Genomic DNA, 26,694 nt, shown 5'->3' with positions numbered 1-26,694 from the left:
GATCTTTAGACTATAAGTAGCTAGAATCCCCTAATAAGTCGATAGAAACCCTTTTCTTTAGTTTTAACCCTTAACAGGATTATGGTGACCACGGCGGCTCCGCGCAACTTTAATGAAATCATTGTTCCTACAATAATTTGTAATCATTTAAAAAATTTCCTAGTCCCTTATCAGGTCATCATTAACACGTTAACTCAGTGTCTGCAATGATTCAACGTAAATTGACTTGCACTAACCAATTTAAAAACGTGCAATATTTACTGGAACAATAACTGCCTGTAATTGGTAGTCCGGCTGAGGGTTAAAAACGGAAACAAAGTGTCCTCTGGTCCAGGAGGACCTGATCCACTTGACAGACATAGTCGGAGCCAGATCGTAGTCTATCAGGAGTCCACTTCAGACGATGAAGAAGCTAGAAAACTGATAAGGCGTTCGATCCAAGTGGGATCCGTTCGGCATAGAAACGAACCCCGAAAATCATCGACCCGTGAACCCCTCGGAGGACAAGGTGAGCAGATTCCCCTGGATTTCAGTTACGTCTAGCAAGCGGCAGTTAGGTTGCCGTGGGTAATAGGGCTTGATGCATGGCTCCCAGGATGCGACTCCCTCTCCGCGGCTCTCTCCCCCTCGATTTGCCATTCGTCCTCCGGCAAAGCAACCCCTCCGTCTTTCCCGACTCTCACCCTTCTCGGACCCGGTCTTTATTTATTTAAAGCCCGTCACCGGGTTGGCTGCGGCCGGTCGCGGTATCTCCGATGGGAATCGGCCTGCTCGGGAACCCGTGTGCACGTGTGCATGGCCGTGGCCGTATCGAATGCTCGATTGGCCTGACCGACTCCTCGTTTTCCGAGCGGTTGGCCGCCGTTTTCTCCGGGCCTCGCGCGATTTCCATCGTCAACCGGGCTCCCAGCAGACCGATTACACCTTCGCTGAGCTCTCCCCCGACGTTCCCGCCAGCCCCGGCTGCCACTTGACCAAGCTGCTGCCAGCCAGGACCTACCTTCCGCGAAAGTAAAAGCTCGCTTTTGTTTCTGCCGCGTCCAGATTCGCAAGTTCCGGCTGCCACGAACATTTCTCTGGCTTGACCCAATTCAAAGGTGAAGCGAAAAGGTACGCGGTCTAACTAGTTCGGGTCTAACCCGGGACTTATTTAATCGCGGATAACCTGCGTCTCAATTAATCGAGACCAACGCGCGTTTAATCTCGGCGACGCCAACCTGCGTTTAACTTCGTTGATACTAACCTGTGTTTCATTTAAGCCGCAGAAACCTGTGTTTCATTTAAGCCACGCGAACCTGTGTTTAATTTAAGACACACGAACCTGTGCTTGATTCAAGCTACAGGAAACTGCGTTCAATTTTGCCGGCACTAGTCTCCAGTTAATTTGACCAATATTTGCCTGAATCTAATTTAATCAATACTCGCCTGAACCTAAGTAATCTGTATCTAACTTCGCCAACGTTGCCTAATTTAACGCAGTCTAGGTTTCGTCTAACTTGCCCTGAGCCGACTTTCGTCAAACTTCGAAACCATTTTTTTCTTTTTCGAAAAGACTTACGAATGCTATCAGAAATACCGCTCAAACCATCATAAAAATAACGTGCACACATCCCGGGATTTTCTACCGAAAATCGGAGCCAAAAGACGCCGGATTTCTGGAGCACAGTTGTCCCACTTTTCACCCGCAAACGTCAAGAAGGGAGCGTGCAGGAGAACGGCCAAGAGAGGTAATCCAGTGGGAAGAGTTAGAGGTCTGCAGAGAATCCATAACAAGAAAGAAAATTCGAAAGGGGAATCCCTTTCCTCGGCCAGCCTGGGGTAGGTCCAAAGGATTAGCGAGGATCGAAAACTGGTGATTTGTAGCAGTCGGGCAAATAGATTTCGGTGCTGACTGCCTCGCAAGATCGTTTGCACAGTTGAACGCCGATGTAATAATTCTACGACAATATTTTCGATATTTTTGTAATTATTCGGTGGAAATAAAGGGTTTAACTTAATCGGAAAGAAAGTAGAAATCACAAAGTCTAGGACGAATTTTCCGAAAAATAGCAGAATAATATACAGTAGAGACTCCCCTATCAAAATGCTTATTTTTACGATATTCCGACATTGTAAACGTTCTATTATTTAATCATTGTATTATTTAGATATATTATCACCTAATAAAGAACTTGAATGAAATTTTTAGATAATAGAACGTTTTAGTATTAGAATGATACAAAAATAAACGTTCAGGTAACAGAGGCTCCACTTTACCCTAAAAATTGAAAATACGGTAGAGTCTCTCTTATCTGAAGGTTTATTTTTCTAATATTCTGACACCAAAACATTCAATTATCTAAAAATTTCGTTCAAGTTCGATGATTAAGTAATAGAACGTTTAGATACCAGAATATTGTAAAAATAAATGTTCGAATAAATGTGTCACTATTGTAAGTTGAAATTGACACCAGGAACGGATGAGGATAAAGAATACGTCCCTGGATTCGTGGAAGCTCCGGCTCTAGTCGAGCAGATCCTCGCTCACAATCGCGTCGCGCTTTGAAGAGGTAACGAGGATCGTCGACCATCAGCCATCCCGAGACAGCGAGCGTTTAAGGAATTCGTAAACAGTGACCAAATAAACGCGGCAGGAGGGACCGAGAGAGAGAGAGAGAGAGAGAGAGCGGACGAACGCCGACTAAGATTAATGGAGGACGAGCAAACGCGTGCGGCAGTTTGCTTAATTTTCGTGAGGTTAAGGAACGCGTCAGCAGCGAAATTGATTCGTCGCTTCGAGGGCCGCTCGATACCCCGTCTGGGAAAAGAATCAATTACCGGACAGAATGAATCGTTCGATCGCGCAATTAACGAAACCGGAATTTCTTGGCACGGGGTTTCTTAAAATCTTATCGGGGCCGACGGACGCTTCAAATCACTATTACTCGTTTTGCGACACTTACAGCAGGCTATGGGGGAGCGTAATTTGCAGCAACAATGAAGACGTGGCAATGCCGAATCTTGGGTCGACCCGACTCATTGGAGAATTCTGATCAAGATCAGACTATCTCAGGCAGGTCTGACATAATCAGGATGAAGTTTAATGGAGGATAAGTTAGGTAAAACTGACTTCAACAGGCCTGAGTATACTTAAAAAAGTGTGCTTAATTTTATCAGCGGTAATCCTAATGGAAAATAAATCAGGATTTAAGTTTGACGGAGTATGAATTGGACGTAGGTTGATTCAGACCTTGTTTGATAAAGGTGTCTAATTTAATCATGGTTAATTCAGATGTTATTTGATTCAGGCGTTGTTTGATTCAGTTTATGTCGAGGTTATGTCAAGATTATATCAGGTCATGTCGGGTTATGTCTGAATTGGACGTAGCTTGATTCAGACCACGCTTGATTCAGATTTTATCTGGTGCAGACCTTGTTTGACTAAGATTTTATTTGTCTCAGATCTTCTTTGAACCATACCCCGTTTAAGTTGTTGAAGTAGATCATAGCACACTGAAGTTGAATCCCTTCGAACATTGTAGTCAAGTCCGATTAAATTAAGTCCAATTAGCTTAGATGTCATTAAACTTCAAGCTGATTGCACTTCTCCTTATCTCTCTAAATTCTCTAAGAGTACTATAATAAGCTCCTGATCCCAAGAGGGCGCAGGCTAGGTCTTCGTTCATTTTATGCAGCAAGAATTGCCTCGATAAGGAATCGTCGCCTCAATGATTCAACCGTGGAAATATTCGCGATTGCCACAGAAGAAAACGACCGCGCAATCTTCGACAGAGAAAGAGAGATAGAGATAGAGATAGACAGAGAGAGAGAGAGAGAGAGAGAGAGAGAGAGAGAGAGATTTTGATAGGTAAGATCGGAAACTTAATTCCTGGAGCCCCATGGCTTTTGTCGGCTGCAGTTCCCGGCGGACAGTGGCGTCGCGAGCGCATCAAGCGTTACGATATTAAATACACCGAATTCCTCGTCGTCGTGATTTAGTATCGCGTCGCATTCTTCTTTTGCTTCCAGGAAATATCACTCGGTAGCGGTATGCACAGAATTCGCAGCTGGTAATGAAGTCCCCTAACTCGCAGCTTCGAGACACGGGGACGCGCTGATTTCGGAACGGGAATGCTCGCCCGAGACGCAATCGATTTCTTTCTTTTTTTTTTTCCCTCTCGCCGGTCGGTCACGACTCCTGACCCTCCGTCGGAACAGGCAGAACGACGTTGACACGGTTCCCTGGTTTTTTATTGCGCTCGCACGGTAGAACCGGGGGCGACACCGAAAATTCGTCATTCGATGCCCGGGCAGGCACACCGTGGAATGCAGAATATATCGAAGGAAAACAGGCTTTTTCCATGGATGCGGCCCGGGACAGGGGAGAAATTGAGAGAGAAAGAGATTGGAGGCTTGATCGAAGACTGAAGTCGATAAACCGGAAGCCGATTAAATTTATGGGGCGAGAAGGAGCGAGAGGACCTCGGCAGCCAACTCCTTTGTCGTCTGGCGAATTTCGTATCAGGATCGGGTTTTGTTTTCCACCGGAAAAAAAGGTATCCACGCGATTCGTCTACGTACGAAGCTTGCGGTGAAAAATTTGCGGACCACAAAAATAACTGGACAGTGGATCTTTTCGAGTAATAAAAATCGACCGCATCGATTGCAAGATGTGGGAGGCAAGTGCGATCATGTTTCTCAATTTCAAATAATTTCAGTAAGTTGCGATTAACATTCGAATATTTTTAGTTTCATTTAATTCTTTTATTATTCTTTGCTTCGCCTATTTTTTTCTGTAAGTAGAGAAAATTCGCGAGTCACAAATTCTAAGAGTCACCTGGAACGATCAGGGTTCGAAATTAGTCCGCGGCATAACCGAGAGGATTTTCGTTTTTGGCAGAGTTTTCGGTGATAAAACGCAAGCCGAGCGTGCCAATATTTTGTTCGGCATCGATATGGAATGGGGAGGGGCGAGAGTAGAAAGTCGCAAGGAGTGCTGGGAAATTGGAGGTAGCGGGAAACCGATGGAACACGCGCGAACGCGATTGAGATGATTAAATGTTGGAGGACAGGCTGAATATCGCCGGATTCGAGATGCGAAAATGATTAAACGCGGCATGTTATTAAAAGCCCGGGTATTTTTCGCAATTTCACTCGCGCATAATACGGAGCCCGCGAGACTAAAGCACGTTGATTATAAAATTCATATTAAACTCCACATTGACGGGGCCGGGTATTCAATTTCTGCGGGGGTCGACCGAGTCGCGGCCGTTTTCCATGCCGGATCAAATTATGCGCGTGCAGTTTTTAACGGTGAACGCCCGGTAATTCGCCCCACCCCCCTCCAACCCCGTTGAAATTTCGCGTATCGGTGTCTATAACAGTGGCGAAAGTAGCATAGCCCCGGGACGTCTTTCGGCCCCGGAAAAACACTACGGCGAGCCGAATTAATCCGTGCCGCGCAACCCGTGCGCAAACTTAGTTGGCCATGTTGCCCGTCAGCTCCGCCGAAAATTTCATCGGCCCCGTTGTTCAGTCGTCGAAACGAAACCGCTTTCCATTCCCATGACGAGTGCCACAAATATTCCTGCGACCTTCCGCCATCATTCCTAAGAAACAAGCAGCCAAAGCGTCGAGAAAAGCGACCCGGATATTTTTTTCGAACGATTACCAAATAATTCGGCGACATGTCAACGGCCACTTCTAGAACCCCATAAAGCTACAGTGAAAATATGAACGACGTCGGTTGAAAATTTTACAAGAAATTTTCAAGCTCTCCTTTAATGGTTCTATTTTTTATTTTAAAATTTACCTTCGAAGTTGTCAGGAAAAAAAAGAAACGTAATAGAACTATGTAATTATGCACGTCGCACAAGATAAATGGATATTAATAGACAAAGTTCAGTCATAGCACAAGCAAGAGACTTCGTAGTCAAAAGGTTTCAGTTGTATTGAGTAGTCATAGGCGAGATTACAAATTTTATTTTTCGTGGCTAGTATTTTTGGGAAAAAGAAAAATCTGGAAAAATTCGCGGATGTAAAAAACACCAGATGTGTATCCGGTTGGCTTCGTTGGGTCGGATTTCTTTCAGAATATTTCCACGTAACCAAATACAAACGTACACCGAAAACTCACCGTACGATTTTCCCAAGTAACTACAATCGAGGCAGATGATTGTTCTCAACACATCAGGAACTAACTAATCGGCGATTCACGAAAACATCACGAGATCGTTGGAAAATATTTTGAAATTGCCGGCCGGATCAGGGACGTTGAAACACTCGGGGCTCAAACGTGATATTTAACAAACCGGCGAGTGCATCCGCATCGACGAAGTGGCTCGCGGTTAATGAACAACGGTGAAATATGAAATGCGGTAGAGAGCCCAGTTTCATAACAAGACATTTCACAAGAATCGATACAGCGACTCATTACCTCGCGACTCATTGGAAATTCAACCGATCGGACAATAAGGGGTTAAACAGTTATTAAACTGTTCATTTCGCTACCCTTCGACGCGGGAGGACACGAACACAACCGGGAGGCGCGCACACCAGCCCACGGGGTTCGAGACCGCAGAACGAATACGAGGGTGGAAGAGTGTCCAGGGCTGCGGACAAGCCGGCCGTGGGCAGGGGGTCTGGGCCGTTCAATCGCACCCTTAATTAGCGCACTCAATTAAGCACGCGCACCGAGCCCGCACAACAGACTGCGCACCCAACGCGCCCAGTTTTTGCGTTCGGACTGCGTTAGGGGATCGAATTACCAACAATCATTAGGAAGTCCTATGAATCGTTTGGTACCCGTCATGACAGTTCTGGAAACGTCATCCTTCGATCATTTATAGAGCACTTTGGCACTGTACTAAATTCTATATAGTTAAACTCTGTCTGCCTTGAGGCTGAGTTAGACTGTGTCCATCTTAAGTCGGGTTTGAGCTGTGTTAATCCTGAGTCTGTATTAAACTGTTTCTGTTTTTAAGTCTGGGTTAGATTCTGTCTACTTAAGGCTGCGTTAAATCGTGTCTATTTTAAGTCTGGGTTAGAGTGTATCTACAATAAGACTGAGTTAGATTGTGTCCATCTTAAGTCAGGTTGGGACGTGCGTATCCTGAGTCTGTGTTAAACTATGACTATCTTAAGCTTGCATTAGATTGTGTCTACCTTAAGGCTCTGTTAAATTGTGTCTATTTTAAGTCTGGATTAAACTACGTCCACCTTAAGGCAGTATTAAATTGTATCAATTTTAAGTCGGGTTTATGAAATCAGTATTTTTAGCCTGGTTTAGGCGCATGCCATATTATTTCTGGTTTAGACAGAGACTATGCTAAGTCCATTTTAGATACACCAATACATTAAGTCTATTTTACACATCATCTAAACGAAGTCTAGACGCAGACAGAAATCAGGTTAGATCTGACGTTTTTAATCGAGCAGGAAAAAGTCCAGAAACAGTTTGAATCCAGCGGATGAACAGCCTGTAAAGTGAATCACACCATTTGTCGGTGCGTGGCGGGGATCTTTCCGAATTTACCAGGATTCACCATTATCAGAAATGCGAATTCGAGAGGGCTTTTATACGATATAGCAGAAGATAGTAACGCGGCGATGCAACGAGGCAATACACGGGCTTCCCGAATCCAGCACGTGGTGCACTAAAATCGTACGAGGGATCCATTTTCCATTTGCCACTCCCAGGACACCGCGATTTTACCATTTTCCAAGATCGTACCCGTAATGTCTGCTGAACGATACCGTATCGAGTTTCGCCGGTAGTCCTCTTATTATCGTTTAACAGAAATACGATGTAACGCGAGAAAGCGCTTTTCTATCGGAGGTCCCGCATTTTGTTTGCCCGGCCGCTTTTTGTCCCGTCTATTCGCCCGCCATTTTGGCCGACGACACCATTTTGTCCCGGACGGAAAAGTTTCCAGTTCATAAAATCCGGTGTTTTCCTATTTTTTTTTTTCTTTTTCCCGGAGCGATCCTACTTTCGCGCGATCGAGGCGCCACCTCGCCGCGGTTAATTGGACTTGGTAAAAATAATAATTAACGACAAGTTCTCGCGCGCGCGAGCGTGCGGCCATTAACGCGTTGTTTCGAGCGGAAGATTAAACTTCTTCCGAAGGTCCTCCGAGCGTGCTATAAAATTCTCCGCGCGGTTTGTTTTGTTTCGAAGTGGCACTCGCGGAGGCGAAGTAGGCGAAAACGCGCGGGGGCAAGCAAACGTGCGCGTGCATATTTTATTTGAAAACTGGAAATAGAAAAATCACCATCAGTACACCGGCCGGGAAATTGGAAAACATCGACCCGTAGGAAAATTGGAAACCAGACATCTGACAAATGGGGAGAGGGAGCATCGGGAGCGCGGAAAACGTTAAAAATTAAAAATTTGAAAAACGAATAACTTCCGCGGCGTTTCGCCGGAACGCTCCCCATATTTGGCCTTGCGGCCATGGAATACAATTTTTAGGTTTACCTTTTGAATAACAAAACTGCTTGAATTATTTTACATACAAAAAGCAACGGCCGCCGGTAGAATCTTTTTAATTAAACGAGCAGGCTCGATCACCGGGTCCGTAAATCTACAAATCCACGTAGACCGTGTGTCCGCAACAGGCCTTTAATTCGTGGGCGTCGGCAACACCATGAAAAAAAAAACTTCCAAATTAACCCTGCGAGAGCCTGTCAGCCCGCAGCAGGACGTGTCAAAGACGGAGGTCTCATTATTCGAAAAGGGACGCGTCATTAGAGCCTCCCCAGTGTGAAACGTTAGTACCGCTGGAACCGGAACACCCGGTATGTACCCTGTTCTCTTCCACGTACATAAAAGCATCGACTTTCGATCCACGGAGTTTGGAAGGGTCCTTTTTTTTCATCCCTTCTCGGGTTGATCGAACGTTTCTTTGCCGAGCTGCGACGTTCGCCAGAAACTGTACACGAAAATATTCGTCCGGCGTTCATTTTTCATTCGTATGGTCGGCGTCGTCCAAACAATGGTTTTGCATTTTTCAGCGGAAGCAGCTCAATTTTTAAATAGACTGGCCTGCACCCGTCAGGGTCATAAATACGCGGGGCTCTTTTACCGAGTCCTGAATGACAGGATTCTAAATTGACAGCGTTCTGAATCGGTTAAATTGTAAATTCATAGGGTTCAAAATTGAAAGGGGTCTTGAAATAAAAGGAATCTAAAATTAAAAAAGGGACTACAATGGCAGAGTCCTAAAGTGACAGGGTTCTGAGATGACCGAGTCCTAAATTCATAGTGTTCTAAATTGACAGAGCCCTAAAATGGCAGGGTCCTAAATTGGCAAAAACAAAGGGGACCTAACACAAACAACGACAGAGTCCCAAAATGGCAGAGTCCAAGATTTGGCAGGTACCTAAATTCAATGGACTCTACTTTGGATGTAACAATGGATGCTGATGAACAACTAAATAGCTCCTAAACAATTGCCAGGTCCATACCCAACAATGTCCACAAAAGCAACCATACCAGTGTCCTAACCAAAGAACACCGTGTCTGACCATGTCCAACACGTCGAAACCTTCTCCAACTCAAAATGGAACGACAGAATTTTGTTCGGGCTTTTGACAGGGTCTAGGCGCTGGCAGGATTAAACGTGGCCCCGACGGAGCACTTTGACGAGGAAGAAAAAATGCCAAAGTGTCCCCCGTTAGCGAAAGTCAATCATTCTTAGGCGGGGCTTGACAGTTTGCGGTCGGACAAGCTTTTGTTGTGCCCCCGTCAAACATCGCGCCGAGAAAACGGGAAGTGTGACACAGAATTTGATCATTTTTTCTGGACGGCCGCCGAGGGTAGAGGATTCCGCAGCTTTCGCCGGGGTTCGTCGCGCTGCGAATTTGAATGGATTGCGTCCCAATGTTTACCATCCCCCTCTGTGTACACTCTGTATATCGTGCGCCCTCGAATCGCATAAAAGCACCGGCTGGGTTTCCATTAGTTTAATTACAGACAAGGTCGTCGCCGTTGGTAGAACATCGTTGCAGGTGTAGGTTAGCTTGAAGCACGAGCCCTCGGCAAGCAGTTAATTCCGTAGAAAAGGTGGATCAGACCTTGCGAGACACATCCGGCGAACGACGAAAATTCGTTCCGTGGCCGAGCTAATACAAATCGGATATTCGACTTTCTCCATTGTACAACGTCGAACGGCATCGATCCTTGCCGCTATCGACCAACGACTATGACCCGAAGACATCGTTCAATTCACTTTATCGGGTTAACAGGTGAGGGGACAGGCGTTCTTACCTCTCTAAAAATGTATAATACTTTTATCAATTTTTTTATACACTCGAAAGAAACCCCTTCGAAATCTTAAAAATCCTCGTTGTATATTTGTTATCGAGATCTCATTGTTACCTTTGAAAATGCTAAATATTTTCGAAAGAGCAAACTTGTTCGAACTTCGCTAGTTTTCTTTCGTCAGGCGTATAAAATGAAGCTCGAACCGTGACCGATGAAAAATGTGTTACAATAGTTAAACTGAATAGATTTCGGTATCCTTCAACCGAAGTCTACATTGTTCGACTGACCAGAAGTCCTTTGTGTCCAACAGCTCCCCGCGAGTCGAACGAAGGCACCGAGATCTTGTAGAATGCATGATAACTTCCAGACAAACGCGCTCTCGGTTTCGAGAAAGTGCGTGCCAGCAGCAGGTATCTACCATCGGCTCTTTGTCAAGGCTATTCTCCTAGTCTGGCGCCCTAGTGTACGTATAAAACAACCGCTTCACTGAGGACTTCGCGTAATGTCATGAGCCACATTCTCCTAGCCCGAGTGGTTCTTCTCATTGTGCGCTGAAGTCGAAAACGGAAACATTACAGGGCACATTCTTTGTAGTCGCATTCCTCAACCTGGTAGAATATTAGACGAGTGTAGAATCTTCTCTATAAGCCTCGCGCGTGTGTAACTACAAAAAAGAAATACTGCAATCACAGTCCTTGCTAAGATAAAAGTAATCCCACTGCTTCTGTTCAATACGTTAGGGTATCAGCTTATGAGTTTGGGCTTATCAGACTAGGTAATTGGAATATCCATACAAATTCACAGTATGCCTTAGAAGAGTACGATATCAACCTGAATGATCAGGGCATCAGTTTAGTAATTTAGGGTATCAAGCTAAATATTTATGTAATAGTTTAAACTCTCAGGATAATAGTCTGGACCCTTAGGCTACCAGGAAAAACATTTAGGGTATCCTAGAAGTTTAGGGTATGAACTTAGACTCTTGGAGAATAATCCAATAGGTTTAGAGCATCAGTCCTGAAGTTTAGGGTATGGACTTACACGTTTAAGGCACCAGACTAAAGACTAAGGGCATTCTAGCAGTTTCATATATGAATTTAGACCCTTAGAGCATAATCCAACAGGTTTAGAGCACCAATCCTGAATTTTAGGATATGGACTTACACGTACAAGACACCAGACTAAAAACTAAGGGCATCCTAGCAGTTTAGGGTATGAACTGAGACTCTTGGAACATAATCCAATAGGTTTAGAGTATCAGTCCTGAAGTTTAGGGTATGGACCTACACGTACAAGACACCAGACTAAAAACTAAGGGCATCCTAGCAGTTTAGGGTATGAACTGAGACTCTTGGAGCATAATCCAATAGGTTTAGAGTATCAGTCCTGAAGTTTAGGGCATGGACTTACACTTTCAAGGCACCAGACTAAAAACTAAGAGCATCCTAGCAATTTAGGGTATAAACATAAACGCTTGAAGTATCATCCAACAGGTTTAGGGTATCAGCCTTGAAGCTCAAGGTATCAGTAACAAAATCTCGGGTCCCAGACTAACTATCTAGAGCCCTAGCTTCCTCCAGCGAGAGAATGTGAAGTCCATGTCGAGAAAGAAGCAAAGATCTCGGCACCTGGTCGGGGTAGAAGCATGGGACCAACACCGGCGGCATGGAGCGGCATTCCCCGTGGTCGGTAAATCGGTCTCCTGGTCAGTGATGTAATTAAAAGAGCGGCGCGCATTTAAAACGCGCGCAGCGGCATTGTGAGACTACGGCCGACAAAGTGGAATGGAAGAGGCGAGCCATGGAAGGCCATGGCGGCACTGTTAATGGGCGATCGCGGTGGCTGGCAGACTCTAGACTCTAGGCGACCGCCTGAAATCCACCGCCTCGGCCAGCCTCGGCAGCCGAGCGGCCGAACAAAGCGGAAAGCTTCGGCGTACAAACAGCGTCGGCCCCGTGTTGCTGCAAGTGCCGCGAAACTTTAACAATGGTTATTGTTTCGGGCCGGCTCTGTAACTGGCCTAATAAAATAGCGGAAGCCCGTGCTGGGAATGGGTGAAAAAAGCCGGCCGCGGAAAAATCGGCTGCCGCCTCGCTGCCGGATATAACGATAACGGGAAGTTCGAGGCGAGAGAGATACCCGGAGAGAGAAAGAGAGAGAGAGAGAGAGAGAGAGAGAGAGGAGGGGGAGGGGAGAGAGTAGCAGCACGCTCGAAACTGTGCCTACGGCTCGTTATCGTTCCGAATGCACTTTCTGATGTTTTATACGCGGCCGGTCTTCCTCGAACGGCGCCAGCCATGGGGAATCAGCCTAATGGCTGAAACGATGGCGGCCGTGGCTCAGAGAAACTGCCCAAGTATTTAATCGGCCGATCGTACAGCCTATAGAGAACGAGAACGATCATTTTATCGCGGCTCGTTAGATCCGTCGTGCGGCGGGCTGTTCCCGCGGCATCGCTCGATACCGAACGGTTTTCACCCGCTCGCGATCTCCAGAGAAATTCTAAACTATCAAAAAGAGGATCCGGGAATCATATTTCTACTTGGCCGTGTCCAACGGGACCCGAGATGAAAAATGCATCGGATAGAGCACCGGCGAACCGTTCTCCCGCGGAAGGAGATATCAAGCTCCCGGCCCACTCGTCGGGCAACAGTGGCCCGCAGTGTGCTTCGGAAATTTTTCATACTCGGCATTGTATCTTTATTCCACGGGAAACTGCTTAATCGAATTTTCCACTGTTTAAATCCTCGGGAACGATGAAAAGCACCGATGTAAAAGTAATTTAATTCTACAGAGAGAGAGAGAGGGAGAAAGGGGAGGAAGAGAGCGTAGGTTTTTCGGGGAATAATTTTTGCGATGCTTTTAAGAGCGTGAACATGATATTCAGGAATATTATTTTTCCAATCAGTAATTCGATGTGATAGCCCCGCGCCGATGCGACGGACGCGAGGTATGAAACGCAACACGTTTTTGCCGTTTCGAAGGGAGCACGCTGCGAACGAACCGCCAGAGATATTGATAGTATTTTGTTTCAGATCGTTGGTTATTCGTGCTCGTTACTTGATGTAAGGTTAATGTCCCAGCGACTGGACGCGTCCGGTGATTAGACATCAATTTACATTGTCGTTAATATCGTGCTTTGTATCGACGATTACATTATCGATAGAATTGAATAATGTTCTCCGTACGTTTCCTTTTACAAGAGAACGAACGGTGTTTTAAACGAACGTAGAATGTATCAGGGTAAGCCAGAGATAGTCCGCGTACAATAATGTCTCCCTTACTGACGCTCAGATTGTCCACTAAAATGGATAATTTGGGAAGAGGAGATACGATTATTCGAGCCTTGCGGCTCGTTTTTATAATTGTGGACAATTTATAACTATACAAATAAACCGCAAGGCTCGAATAATCGTATCTCCTCTCCCCAAATTGTCCATTTTTGTGGTCAATCTGGGAGTCAATTAGAGAGACATTACTGTATAACGTACGCCTTCGATTTATAGTCCTCGACTCAGCTACCTTTTGACTAATCTGCCTGGGACTAAAACTGGGACTAAACTAAATCATGACTGGACTGCGGATTTTACGCATTTATGGCAATGATGAGTACAGTACAGACTCCGTTATTCAAACGTCTTTTTTTAAATATTATTTGTACAACATATTTTTACTTACTTTTATTTTGAAACTTTTATATATAAAAGTTACAGAATATTCTGGCATCAGGATATTAAAAAAGAATTTAAAAATGTCACTATGTTATTCACGATCTACTGAAATTACTTAAAACAGAAAAAAGAACTTTGTTGCAATTGATGTACAAAATTCTTACTTTGCATAAAAATCCGTTGTCTAATCCTCGCTAACTAATCTTGGACTTAAACTTGGACTTAACTTCGATGTCCTTGAACCAAACGCGTAGTAGGCTCGACCCATTCATTTGAACATTGACCCGAGTCAAGCAGCAAATTCTAACCCAGACTAGGACGATTCGCGGCACAGTAAATATTCGAACCACTTCGCTGTCAAATTTCAAGACCCGGCGCATCATCGATCACTTGGAATGCGTTCACGGTTAAACACTATCGCCCCTCCATGTGAAATGGGTGGCTTTGTGGTAGTATAAACAGTTGCAGGCCGGCCTGTATGGAGAACCGAGGCATTCGGCGGGAAAATCGATCGCCGGTATAGATCCTCGTCGAAAAAGAGGGAAACGGGAGAAAAGCAGGCTTCGTCAGCCGCGTAATAAGAGAGCCATTCAAACTTTATAAACTGAATATTATTGAGATACTAGGCGGCCGGGCGGGCGGTGGAGCACCGCCGTGACAGTGAGCGATGAGGTGGGCGTGAGTTCCCCGATTTTCTATTAAACGCCGATTTATTTATGGAATATTCAATGCGACGTGTCCCGGGGAAGAGCCGGAGGTATTGAGCCACCAAGAAAAATTCAAATCAGCCTTGTCGCGACGGTATCCCGCCGCCGGTTCTCCACCGGCGGGGATTTACCGCGGGAAACGTGTAATCCGCGGCCGAGGCAACCCTTGACTTCGAGACATTCTGCCTCCTGTCCTCGGCCACCGTGAAACCTCTCGAAAAATAAACGATAACGTCGCCGAGAAATTTTTCGATTTCACGCGGCGAGTTACAATAATTTCTCTCTAATTCGCGCTCAGATTGTGCACAAAAGTGGACCATTTTGGGACGAGAAGACACGATTATTCAAGCCTTGTGGTTCGTTTTTAAAGTTATCGATTGTCAACAATTATAAAAACAAGGCACAAGGCCCGAATAATCGTATCTACTATTCCCAAAATGTCCGTTTTTTTATGCCGTTTCTAATTCCAAGATTTCATAAATGACTCGTTTCTAATTTGCCTGATATACATTGTTACAGTTTCCCGCGTGCTGCGTCTTCGAATAATTTTTTCGCCGAAGATAAATTATACGCGGAAATAGTAGAGATTTCAGGCTTTAAAATGAGTTTAGTTTCGTTGTTCTGCGATTTTTATTCACGAAGTTACGGTATTTTGAATATCGTCGATGTTTCGAAGGTTGGAAATTTCGTGTAAATTCTCGAACGAGGTTTCCCATTCAATGTGCCACGAATAAATTTTTTTAAAGAAACTGTTCGACGGCTTCCGAAAGTAGACACTTCGGGCTTTAAAATGAGCCGAGTTTCATCGTTGTACGATTTTTTTGCAGAAAGTTGTAGCTGTTTGAATATCAACAATATTTTCGAAAATTTGAAACCTCGACAAAAGTAGTAGACGGCTCGTTTTTATAGTTATCGATGGAATGGAAGCCCTTCGATTGCGAAAAGTGTGTTATTGGACGTTTTAGTCGCAGTAATTGGACACGGCACTGCACGCATTTGTTGTTCAATTATTTTTTTGATTGAACGAAGACGTAAAGCGAGCACGTTACAAAGTGTAATGACAAAGAGTCGACAGTGTAATTCATATATCAAGCATACCACGAAAATGTCAAACGAAATGATCGAATTTTGATCAAAAAGTAGAAAATATCTCAATATAAAAATAAATTCCAGTTAATACGACAGATTGATATAATTTAAAATATACAACGAATTATAGAAGACTCTTAAAGATTAATGAAATTTTATTAAGAAATAATGAGATACGAACAGAAGTAAGAATTTCAATGCAATTAAGAATTATCAATATTAACACAAAGCACTCTCGGCGTTTTCTATATGATTATACGTCTAAAATCAGATCTCCTTGCCAGAATTATATTTATTAATTAAGTAACTAATTATATATATTTAGCCGTGACTAGACTGCGATTTTGAAGCACTTTACAACAGAACCGAGCAAATCGGATGCAAAATGGCGAAACCATTTATACAATTTGAAAATAATATCGCATTACCGTTAACTCGTTAGAATGATCGAGGCAAGAAATAAATGTCTGTGAAGTTTCCACAGCTTGTAATTACTCAAGCTAATTTTTAATTCGCATAAAAAAATCCGCGGTCTAGCCGTAACTTACGACCAGCAGGGCATAAATCACGCTTCTCGCTTTAAACCATACGCAGATCCCGGTCTTGACTAAAGTCTTTGCTAACGGCAAACTTTGACACGAGGCCAAGACAGGTCACCGATGTTAAAAAATCAAAGGCACATGGAAGCGGACGGACGGCCGTCCGGACCAAGGAATATGAGCATCGTTAGAAGCGGGAGAGGAAGCTCGGCCGACTCGACGCGCGTTTCGTGTAATATCGTCGATTGTCCAGGCGCGTTTCACCGACAATAACGCGGTCGGAGACGACAATAACGTGTTCTCGGAGGCAAAGGAACTCCCGATCGAGCGTGGGGGACGTCGTGTCCGGTCCTAATTCCTCTGTTTGCGTATGCAAACGAAGAGACGAGGTCGGCGAGGGCCGCCTGGACATTCGTGTTTAGATTGTCCGCTTGTGTGTCGCGCACAAACTCGTAAACGCACCTGCAGTAATAGCTAACTCTCTGTTAGGCTGCTGTCGGAAGGCTTGAAAACACAGGGAACAGCCGACGTCATTCTTTCAACAGCAATTCCGTTCTTTCGACAAAGAAGCATCGTCGAAAGTAGACGTTCCGCCGTTCGGACACGTTTTATTTGCGTTTGGTTAACAGTTTGCACTCGGACGTCGCCTATACGGCGACACTAAATTGTTATATATTTTTACATCTTAGTTTCTGCTGTACATTATACGCAATGTAACGATGGTTCTTTTCCGCTGACAGCAATAAACTATCATTTTCTTTTTCATACTGTCGGGTAATCATGTAAAATACAAAAGTAGAAGCAGAAAATATCTTTCGTCTTCTAATTTCTATAAAATTTCACCAAGTTTGACGAAATGCACGGACTTTGTCAAATTTTTGCCAGAGTTGCCGTTTCCAGAGAGATGAAGTCTGATCTTTCCTCTTTAATACAGAAAAAAAAGAACTCGGCTGTGATTTTTTTTCGCAAAGTTACAGCACTTTGAAGTAACCCCTGCATTCGATGATGATTTTTCACGTATTTATTGGCGAAAATGCAAGGCTATCTTCAAAGTGCTATAACTTTGCGAAAAAAAATCGCAGCTAGGATTCTCTTTTTTTCAATTAAACACAAAGGATCAAACTTTATTTGACCATAAACGGCATCACCGACAAAAATTTCGCAAACTCCGTGTATTTCGTCAAATTTGGCAATCTTCAATACAACATTTCAATTTTTCATAGCCTCAGATTTAAATGGCTACAGAAGCGAGAGTGCAATGAACTTAAAATCGACAAAGGTTACCTTAAAGCAGAGATTTCAAGCTTCAAATTAAGAGGATAGTCATCATCCTGCGATGATTTTTCACGGAGTTACAGCCACTCAAAGTTGGCCAATTTGTATCAAAAATTATTCTATGCTACAATATTCCCGATGAGCGTATATTATTATTATTTCGGTAGGTGTATCAGAAGAATCGTCAGATAAAAAAATACACCTGATGGCTGTTCGAGGCTCGTTATCGCGTCAGTTCAGGTAGCCAGGAGGCAGTATGATTTTCGCAGCCGAGACTAATTCGCGAAGCAACTCTCTCTCTCTCTTTTTCTCCCGAGCGGCGGCGTTTCATAGCCGGGTGACGTTCGCTGGAAATCTGTATTAACTCGCACGGCCCCGCGGGATCGGCCTTCGAAACGCGCTCGAGCTGCAAAGAGATCAGGAAAATCGCTGGAGCGAGATGTTTAATAAAGGGAGCCGACGGGGCGCGCCGCCCGAATGGATCTGTCGCGGCGGACGGACAAGAACGTTTCGAAATTTGCCGGCCTTGTTTCCCGGCGAAATGGAAATTAATTCCGTGCTTCGCGATAATGAATTTCGAATTTCACGCGCGCGTGCGCGCGTGATACGTGCCGTTCCAAAAATTCCTGAAGAAAAACATCGCACGGCTCCGAAACGTTCCCTCTTGACGACTCGATTTCGAACACACGGCTCACGTCACGCCGCCGCCAGGACAATGCTGGCATATAAAGCTGTTCCATAGACACGCGGATGTCGCAAGCTGCTCTCCCGCATAATCTCTGTAGGCACAAAGTAGCTGCAATTTATGCAAGACCAGCACGCTGCTATCCCTCCAAGGCGTCGAACTTCGAATGCTCATAAATAATGTTCGTCGGAATCAAATATACAGCGCGTGATCAACATCTTCCTCAGAAATTCGCTATCCCGAGAATCTCATTTAAACAATATTCCTCCCATGGCACCGGTCCGACGAAACGCGCCAGACTAACTAGACAATTCAGTCACTAACCATGGGGATAAACTGATTTTCTTAGAACGCCACGCGGTGCGAACGTTCGTCTGGGATTTGTTTGATAGATAATGGGCCAGGGGAAAAGGGAAAAGCGTGTATTTGCAGCGGGGTTGTGGCAGAAGTAGCGTGCAATATGGGGGATCGATTAAACTAAATCTCCGTCCATATCTGGACTTAAACGGGGGTCTAAAAATCGGTGCAAACTGGGGTCCGAAATTAGGTTCGATCTGGATATAAAACTAGGTTTAATCCGAGTCCAGGATTAGGTTTAAGCTGGGCTCAGAACTAGATTTAACCTGGGACTAAGAATAGGTTTAACTCGGCTGGAAAATTTGGTTTAACCTGGTTCTAAAATATGATTTCAACAGGATCTGAAGTTTAATTTAATCTGAATTTAAAATTTGATTCAACCAGGATCTAAAATTTGGTTTGGGCTGCTTCTAGAATTTGATTTAACCCGACTCTAAAATATGGTTCAACCCGGCTTTAAAATTCGGTTTAACCAGGATCTAAAATTTGGTTTAGGCTGCTCCTAGATTTTGATTTAACCCGACTCTAAAATATGGTTCAACCCGGCTCTAAAACTTGGTTCAACCAGAACCTAAAATTTGATGCAAATTTGTTCCAAAATGAGATCGATCTTGGGGCTAAAATCAGATCCAACTCAAAACCTATCTAGGTCTCCACAACAAAACGTAGTTCAGTGTCCGAATTAGACCTGATCTTGGATGCTAATTCATCCCAATTTAGGGTTTGATTTAGATCCGAATTGACCGCAAGTTTGCCCTGAGATCAATTGACTAAATAGCACAGTAAAAATAATCCGATCAAAGTGTACACCAATTCCCCTGATTTTCACCAGTCCCTAGTCAGTCGAAAGTCCCATCAACCACGAAGACAGGCCTCTCCATCGAGCAAGGGGAGCCTCCTTTGCATTTCACTTTAACAAACTCTGCTAACGACAACGGTTATCGCGCCGGGAAGGCAGCGGTCGTTCCAGCGACTGCTACGATATCGTATTCCTCCTGGAACGAGGGTAAAATCACGGGGATCCGTATAATTGTTAAAAGTCCTCAGAGCCTCGAGTAGTTAAAACAACGACGCTGCCGGAACAACCGTGGCTTTGCCAGATGAACGGTTATCGTTTTTGAAAGCCTCGAACCTATTTTTCTTTCTTTTTTTTTTTGTTTTAATCCAGCAATTGGCTCCGTTTGATCAACGACCCGAAGAACCGTCGACGCTGTCAGCGCGTCTCGCGCGGGGCATCATCCGCGGGTAAATTAGCTGAGCGCGCGCATCGTCGGACAGCGCGGCGTGCGCGCAAGTCTCGCAAGTATATCCGGAGGAATTTTAATTAATATCTTGCGGTCCGCGCGGAGAGAGGTGGCCGAAACGTCGGCTCCGACGATCGTCAGTGGGATACAAAGCCTTCGGATAAAAGGCGATACCCGAGGGGACGCCGGAGGTGGAGGCGTTTTCATCGACGACGAAATGCTCCGGCTTCTTTTCAAGGGTGGCCACGGGGCGCAAAAGGTGGCCGGCGTCGTTCGCCAACAAAACACCCGGGGCCACGGGCTCCGGAAACGGCGATGACAGATTCAGCAAATTGCTGCCATTGACTCCGCCATCCTGGCTCCCCGGTAACACCTCGCTTATCCGAACCGGATAAGGAAAATAACCTTGGACCCTTTGCTGTCCGAACCATGGTGTCCGCTTTCGACCTTGAGAACGTTGCAGCGGAACCACGTTTATCCGCTCCTTAAATTAATGGGCCACCTCGCGAGAAACGGTATTTAACTGATGACAAAATCGCACAGATCCAACATAATCTACCATATCTTAAAGCAGACACTTTTAGCTTCCATTTAAGCCAAGTTGCATAGAAATAGCTCTATGGAAACGTATCATAAAATCCATCGGAACTTTTCCTTTTAAATCTTGTAAACCCCACGATGTCAGAGGTCGATTCCTTTTAATTTTTCCAAATGTTCTCGTCGTTCTATTGAAATCTAATCTACCCTTTCTTAAAGTAGACACTTCTAGCTTTCATTTAAGCTAAGTAGCATAGAAATAGCTGCACGAGAACGTATCGCAAAATTCATCGGAACTGTCGCTTTGAATTCATGTAATTTGTAAGTGAATCTGAATATAATCTATTTTGAATAAAAGTTTGATATTATAAAACTGTTTCTAGAAGAAATTTTTGAATAAACATCTTTATCCAAGCATATATTATTATATAAATTGCACGAAGTTTAAACAAATCCAATCTTGCCATTGCTGTAGAATAATATACATTAGACTCTCCCTAATTGACGCTGAGATTGTACCGAAAAATGGACAATTCGGGAAGAGGAGATATGATTATTCAGCACTATATATAGCACTTTTATATTTACCGATTGTCAACAGCTATAAAAACGCGCCGCAAGGCTGTAATAATCGTATCTCTTCTTCCTAAATTGTTCATTTTCGTTTCCAAGCTGAGCGTCAATTAGGGCGAATTTACTGTAATGCATCAGTCCCGTTAATTGATTGCTAGTTCTAGCGATCAATGCATGAGCTTCAAGTAATGAACAAAAATAATGAGCTGAGAGGAGAAGCTGCCCAATTTCCCGCAACAATCGGCCAGTTCTTCTCCGCGAAGTGCCGGACGCGTTCGAGAAGACGCGTCGTCGATCGCATTTCGCGGGAACGCAGATGCGGAAGATCTCCGGCTGAGAGCCGGCCAAGGGAACGAATTCTCTTTCCCGGGTCTCTGCCCCGAGACGTCGTCGCGTCAAGTTCCAAACTAAATTAAGTCTTTAAATTTGCAGGATTATCGCGGGCACACGGGCAACATAATAACTGCATGAGGTCTCCGTGGGCGGTCGCGCGCCGCCTACGCCGTCGTGTTTCATCTTCAACACGGAATTAAGCACGGCGAGGGCTGCGAATGCTGCGCCGGACAGGCTTGTTTACACTTAATTTAGTGATTAAAGTGTTACCTGTATCCGTTCCGCGTCTAGAAAATTCAACGATCGAGAGAACGAAGCCGGCTGAATGGAGGGACACTTGTTGAAGACCTCCGCTAATGAATATCGTTCCGCTCGGACTACGTTTTCGTACTGTGTATGTGTATGTGTATGTGTATGTGTGTCTGCGCGCATGTGTGTGTGTGTACAAAAAGAGACGTCTTGAAACAGGTAATGAACACGTGGGGTAGCGGAGCCAGTTACTGTGGAGTAGCCAATTGCCGTGCCTTCAGTTCATTTGCGATATTACATTCTTTTTATTTCAATTCAATTAATTATTTATTTACTTGTTAAAATTAAACGGTACGGAATTTCTTAAAATACCACGAAAATTATTTCGATCTTTCGATACTGAATTCGCGACATTTTCTGTAAGAGGTTATGAAAAAAGCTGAAGAAAATAATGAACGAACGGAGATCGATATTCATTTCAATATTTATTATTAATATTGATTTTAACATATTATTTACCGGAAGGCTTTTGAATGTGTCCAAAAGAGAAACTCGATAATTATCGTTGAAATAACAATTTTGATAGAACTTGTTGAATTATATTGGTCTGAATAAATTCCATAGATTATATTGGCGAGATTATTGTGGTTTCTGAAGAAATTTATCAAAAAGTCCTCAAATCTTCGGTTTTAGAACTTTTAAGGAACTTGTCGATAAAATATTAATTATATTAATAAAACGCGTTACGATTAAGGAGAAACGTGATACTGAGTATTTATTTAAATTTTTCTTTATAGTTCGAATTTCAGTGGTTTCTTTATTGCTGAAGTCGACCAACGGAACGCCACGATTGGCTCCCCCACCCCGATGATACACACACGCACACGCGGTAAAAAAAGTTGTGTTCCGACAGCATGCTTCTCCGGCAATAGAACATAAACAGAACAAGACAAGAGAACACATTGAATATATCACGCACGGATACGTCACATCGGTACTTTGTCGCCGTGACATCAATAAAGCACTACACAAGTCAAATAGGTGGACATCCATTTACACACCGCGCTGCATCGTTCGCTGGCAGAGAGGTAGAAAATTGTTACGACGTTGGTACACTTACCCAAGAGGACACCGACTTTAGCGTTAGTTCGCCTGACAGTGATTCCGTTTGTTTGCTATTCTTTTTCTTTTTCGAAACGATTTCACGTGTTTTTTTTTCCGTTCGCTTTATGATAAGAAGATACAGAAAGAAGTTGCTCGATGGTCTAGAATGCCAATCGATACTGAATGATCGCGACTCACCTTTATTCCGAGGGTAGGAGTCAGCATTCCATAGTCGGTTAGGGGTTGCAGCATTACGGGGGGTAGGTTTGCCATCATCATACTGTCTAGAATCTTCGCACGTACTTTCCCTTCGTGCACAGAACACAAATCAATTTATTGCTTACTAGACCTACCTGAAACACAGGAAAAGGTACACACACATTAGTCGACTGATGATCGAACAATAGATTCGTTAAAGTAGCACGAAATGCGATTAATGATAGAAGAAATAATAACAGTAACATAACAGTTTTATAAATTAATCTAAACCAGTGTTAAATGGTAGGATAATGATTAATATAAACTAAGAGAGTCAAAGAATAATGATGCATAACTTGTAACTCAGTAAAATGATTAAAGGAGAAAACGGACTCCTAAGTGGCTACTGCATCTTACAATTATTGCAGACAATTTTTGTTTTGTATAAAAATATGCGGTCTACTTGTATTGTCCTAAGATAAATTTGGACTATAAATTACCTAAAACAAACTAAATTAGTCCTGGACTGACTTAATTCAAGACTAATTTAAACCTAGTCTGACCATTTTAAACCCAGACTGACTTAAATCAAGTCTAGTTAAAACCCAATCTGGCTTAGATCAAGACTAGTTTAAACCCAATCTAACTTAGATCGAGATTACTTTAACGCTACTCAGGTCAAAATCTTAGTTCTAGTTGGACACAAATCAGCTTCTTAGTTATCAATTGGCATAAATCCTATTTCCCAGTATTCTAAAAATTCGACACTTGCGTAATACTTCATAAGAGTTAATTGACGTAAAAATTAAAGTGATAGAGTCCATTGTGATGACAATTACAACGCTCCCTATATGCGACAACCGAGAACACTTTCTTGTCAACCCAATAGATGGCAATATGTGGTGACCCAGCCCGTACAATCGATGCAAAAATAGCGACGAGTGGTCAAGTGCAACATACAGCCTCCGTTTAGTCAATCGCAGCAGCTGCTTGACGGTCGGAGAAAGCCGAATGGGCGATCGGAATTCGTCGGAGGGACTCGCGAAGTCTTCGAAACAAGTATCCCGGCGAAGCGAACTGTTCGGGTCGCCGGCAGACAGGCTGGCAAAGGTGCAACGTGTCTCCGTGTCACGCGGAAACCGAAGAAAATCCAAGTCGCAGTGTTCCCGGCGAGCCTAGCCGCGCAATCAGCAAACTTGGTGCCGCTTTCGCGGAACAAAGCGCCCGGCCGCGTTTTCCTTATCTTAAATCCTCGCGGAATGCAGAAAGTGTAACAAAGGCTGCGGAACTACGGCTCCAGGTATCTACCGATGAACTTTTCCCGGGCGCGGAGGCGACACGCTTCGCGCAAACATTGTTCCGAACTCGTCCCGATCCAGACCCAGGTAACCGGGGGCCGGGGCGGGGATCGGACGGAGACTCCGAGAGAGTTCCGCAGTTGCGGAGTTTCATCACAGAACCTCGCCCCTACCCTCGCGCTCTTCTCCAGGTACATTTCAATTATACCTCGGCAACCAATTAAGAAATTAATCCATTAAGATTAACGTGAACCGCGGCGGAACTCGTGTAGACGGGATTACACACGTCCGGGGATCGACCAAAACCTGGTTAGAGTCAACGTGATCGCTCCGTTGAAGACCAACGTACACCACCGCCAAGATCGCTGGTCAGTCGGACCGTATTTAGTTCACTGGACCGTAAACCGCAACACGGGCCTTCGCCTTATGTGTGTTTTCCACACCTCCGTGAAAATTCGAATCTGTTTCGCTTTCTCCGGGACCGAGTTGCGGGGCACGGAGCTGCGGAGGCCAAGTTGTCAGGGTGCTAACTCGGTGGATCCGAGCTAGGTCAGTCTCTGCATTAGGAGGAACCCGAGCTAGGATGGCCCTAAATTAACACGTTCACTGGTACACACTTTTTAGGTGGGCGGTCTTAAGGGGGCACGGTATAATTATCATTGTTCTTAGCATGGAATACTAATATTTTCACTAATATGATAAAATAAAATGATATTCCCATCAACAGTGTATTAATTTCGCTAATGGTCACTCGTGATCATCATGGCGTTGCAGTGCACTTGGTCATTCTTTTTAAACAATTCTTTGTTGTTAAATAGTACACTCTGTAGCACAATGTGCTCTACTTATTGTTCAAATTTTTTTAAATTCTGTTAAAAAAGATGATGAATTGGAGCAATCGAACGTGTACTCGCTGCTATTTTGCGATACAAAAATCCATCTAAAGGTATGAAACAATAAGTACAAAATTTATTTAAACAATATCAGTTGATGTTAATCTTAAATCGGAACTTGTACAAATAGCCTCGAGAAACATAACGCAGTGAGTAATTAAATAATTAATTAATTTGCGTCGAAGTAAGCGACTTCAGGAGCAACGCCGGCACAGAGACGTTAATGTTCCCAGTGTAAAAACGTTGCATCGCGTGACGACCATCCGCTTCCCAGGAAATCAAGTTACGAGTTTCGTCCACCTAGAGTTGGCCATTTATCGCAACATTGTACGCCGCGTCGAATACACGCGAGATCGATTGTCGCGTCGCGAATCGAGAGAAGAGCGGAGGCGAAGTTCCGCGGTTTACGGAAGAAGAATTTCGAAGCCAGCTTGAAGTCGGATAGCCGGCGAGCACATCCGGGAGAACGAAACTGCGATCTCGATATTGTGCCCAAGCGAGATAACAAAGTGGAGAGGGGGGTAGCATCGGAAAAGTGAAGTGCTCCGTGAAGTTACTGCGAATTTTTCTTAACGTTAAACAGCAAGCGGAAGAGAAGAGAAGAGAGGGAAATAGGGAAAGAGAGAGAAAGGGGGAGAGAGAGAGAGAGAGAGAGAGAGAGAGAGAGAGACGGAGACACAGAGGCAGGGAGAACGAGAGAAAAGGGAGGAAGTGAAAGAGAAAGAGAGAGAGAAAGAAAGAATAAGAGAAAAAGGGAGAGCGAGAGGGACAGAGAGAGAGAGAGAGAGAAAGAGAGAGTGAGAGAGAGAGAGAGAAAGGGAGAGAAAGGGAGAGGGAGAAGTGGATAGCTAGGTCGAGCACGAGAACAGCGTGGAAACACCGCGTTCACGGAAATAGAGATTTCGCGGGAGGTCTTACGTCGGATTTGCCGGTTAAGCCGCCTCGGATCGTGCTGTTACAACGTTTCCTTCTGCAGCTCCCTCTGCGAAAACCCTGCCTCCCAGCCGCGCCTGCCTCCCCGCACCCCCTTCCACAGCAGCTCGCAGATCAACCACGGCCACGTGACACCAATCTAAGTTTCGAAACCATCCTTCAACCATCCCCTCTTTCTTTTTCCCTCGCTCCGCTCGTCGGAATTCTTATGGGAATCCTCTGTATCGATTAACCCATTAATTCAGATGCCTGTGACGCACTGCTCGCCTCCCCTTCCGCCACGGTGACGAGCGAATTAGTCGTCGTTAGTCCTTGCAAAGATTTCCAACATCGTCTTTGGGACTGTTTTCTGAAGAAACCGAATAACATTTCGGACTGAAACTTGGTGCGTTTTATTGGACATTGTTTAGGGTTCGTTGTAGAACTTTTCAGAGTTAGGCTACCTTCTAGTCGGATGACGGATAAAAGAAAAGGAATAGCGAATACAATTTTGTTAGAGGCTATCGATTAAATATTCAATCGAATAAAAATTTATCTAGATAATTTAACTAGCTTATTTAACCAACACAAAATTAACGAAATATAATATAAATATAAATGTAAAAAAAATATCAAATTTATTAATAATTTATTAATATTAAATTTTTATTGTGCATAGTTATCGATACTCGTGCCACGGGAACATTTTCCATCGACCAAAGAAACCTTGAAATTTACCTTGAAGTCATAAATCTACGCATCTGAGTATTAAAGATTTAAAAAA

The 26,694-nt window shown here is 44.2% G+C and overlaps 1 protein-coding gene and 1 long non-coding RNA gene across 10 annotated transcripts in view; one reads left to right on the top strand and one right to left on the bottom strand.

The window, feature by feature from the left end:
- heph (polypyrimidine tract-binding protein 1 heph) overlaps positions 1 to 26,694 on the bottom strand; it is a 492,203-nt gene that overhangs the window by 279,140 nt on the left and 186,369 nt on the right. For 3 of the 9 annotated variants that reach the window (XM_076521471.1, XM_033471507.2, XM_076521476.1), the window contains exon 2: positions 22,808 to 22,962. The exons of the other annotated variants lie outside the window; for them this stretch is intronic. In XM_076521471.1, coding sequence (XP_076377586.1) covers positions 22,808 to 22,888 — 81 coding nt within the window. In that variant the 5' untranslated portion in view covers positions 22,889 to 22,962. The remainder of the gene's footprint in view (positions 1 to 22,807; positions 22,963 to 26,694) is intronic. 9 annotated transcript variants of the gene reach the window in all.
- LOC117220985 (uncharacterized) lies at positions 9,982 to 23,342 on the top strand. Its single transcript, XR_004490395.2, has 3 exons — positions 9,982 to 10,227; positions 10,557 to 10,656; positions 21,356 to 23,342. It is a non-coding gene; the product is annotated as an uncharacterized LOC117220985 (long non-coding RNA).

The sequence above is a fragment of the Megalopta genalis genome, chromosome 5 (genome assembly GCF_051020955.1).
Source record: "Megalopta genalis isolate 19385.01 chromosome 5, iyMegGena1_principal, whole genome shotgun sequence".
Lineage (NCBI taxonomy): Eukaryota > Metazoa > Arthropoda > Insecta > Hymenoptera > Halictidae > Megalopta > Megalopta genalis.
The sequence above is the reverse complement of the archived record's forward strand: the minus strand, read 5'-3'. Positions and strand labels throughout refer to the sequence as shown.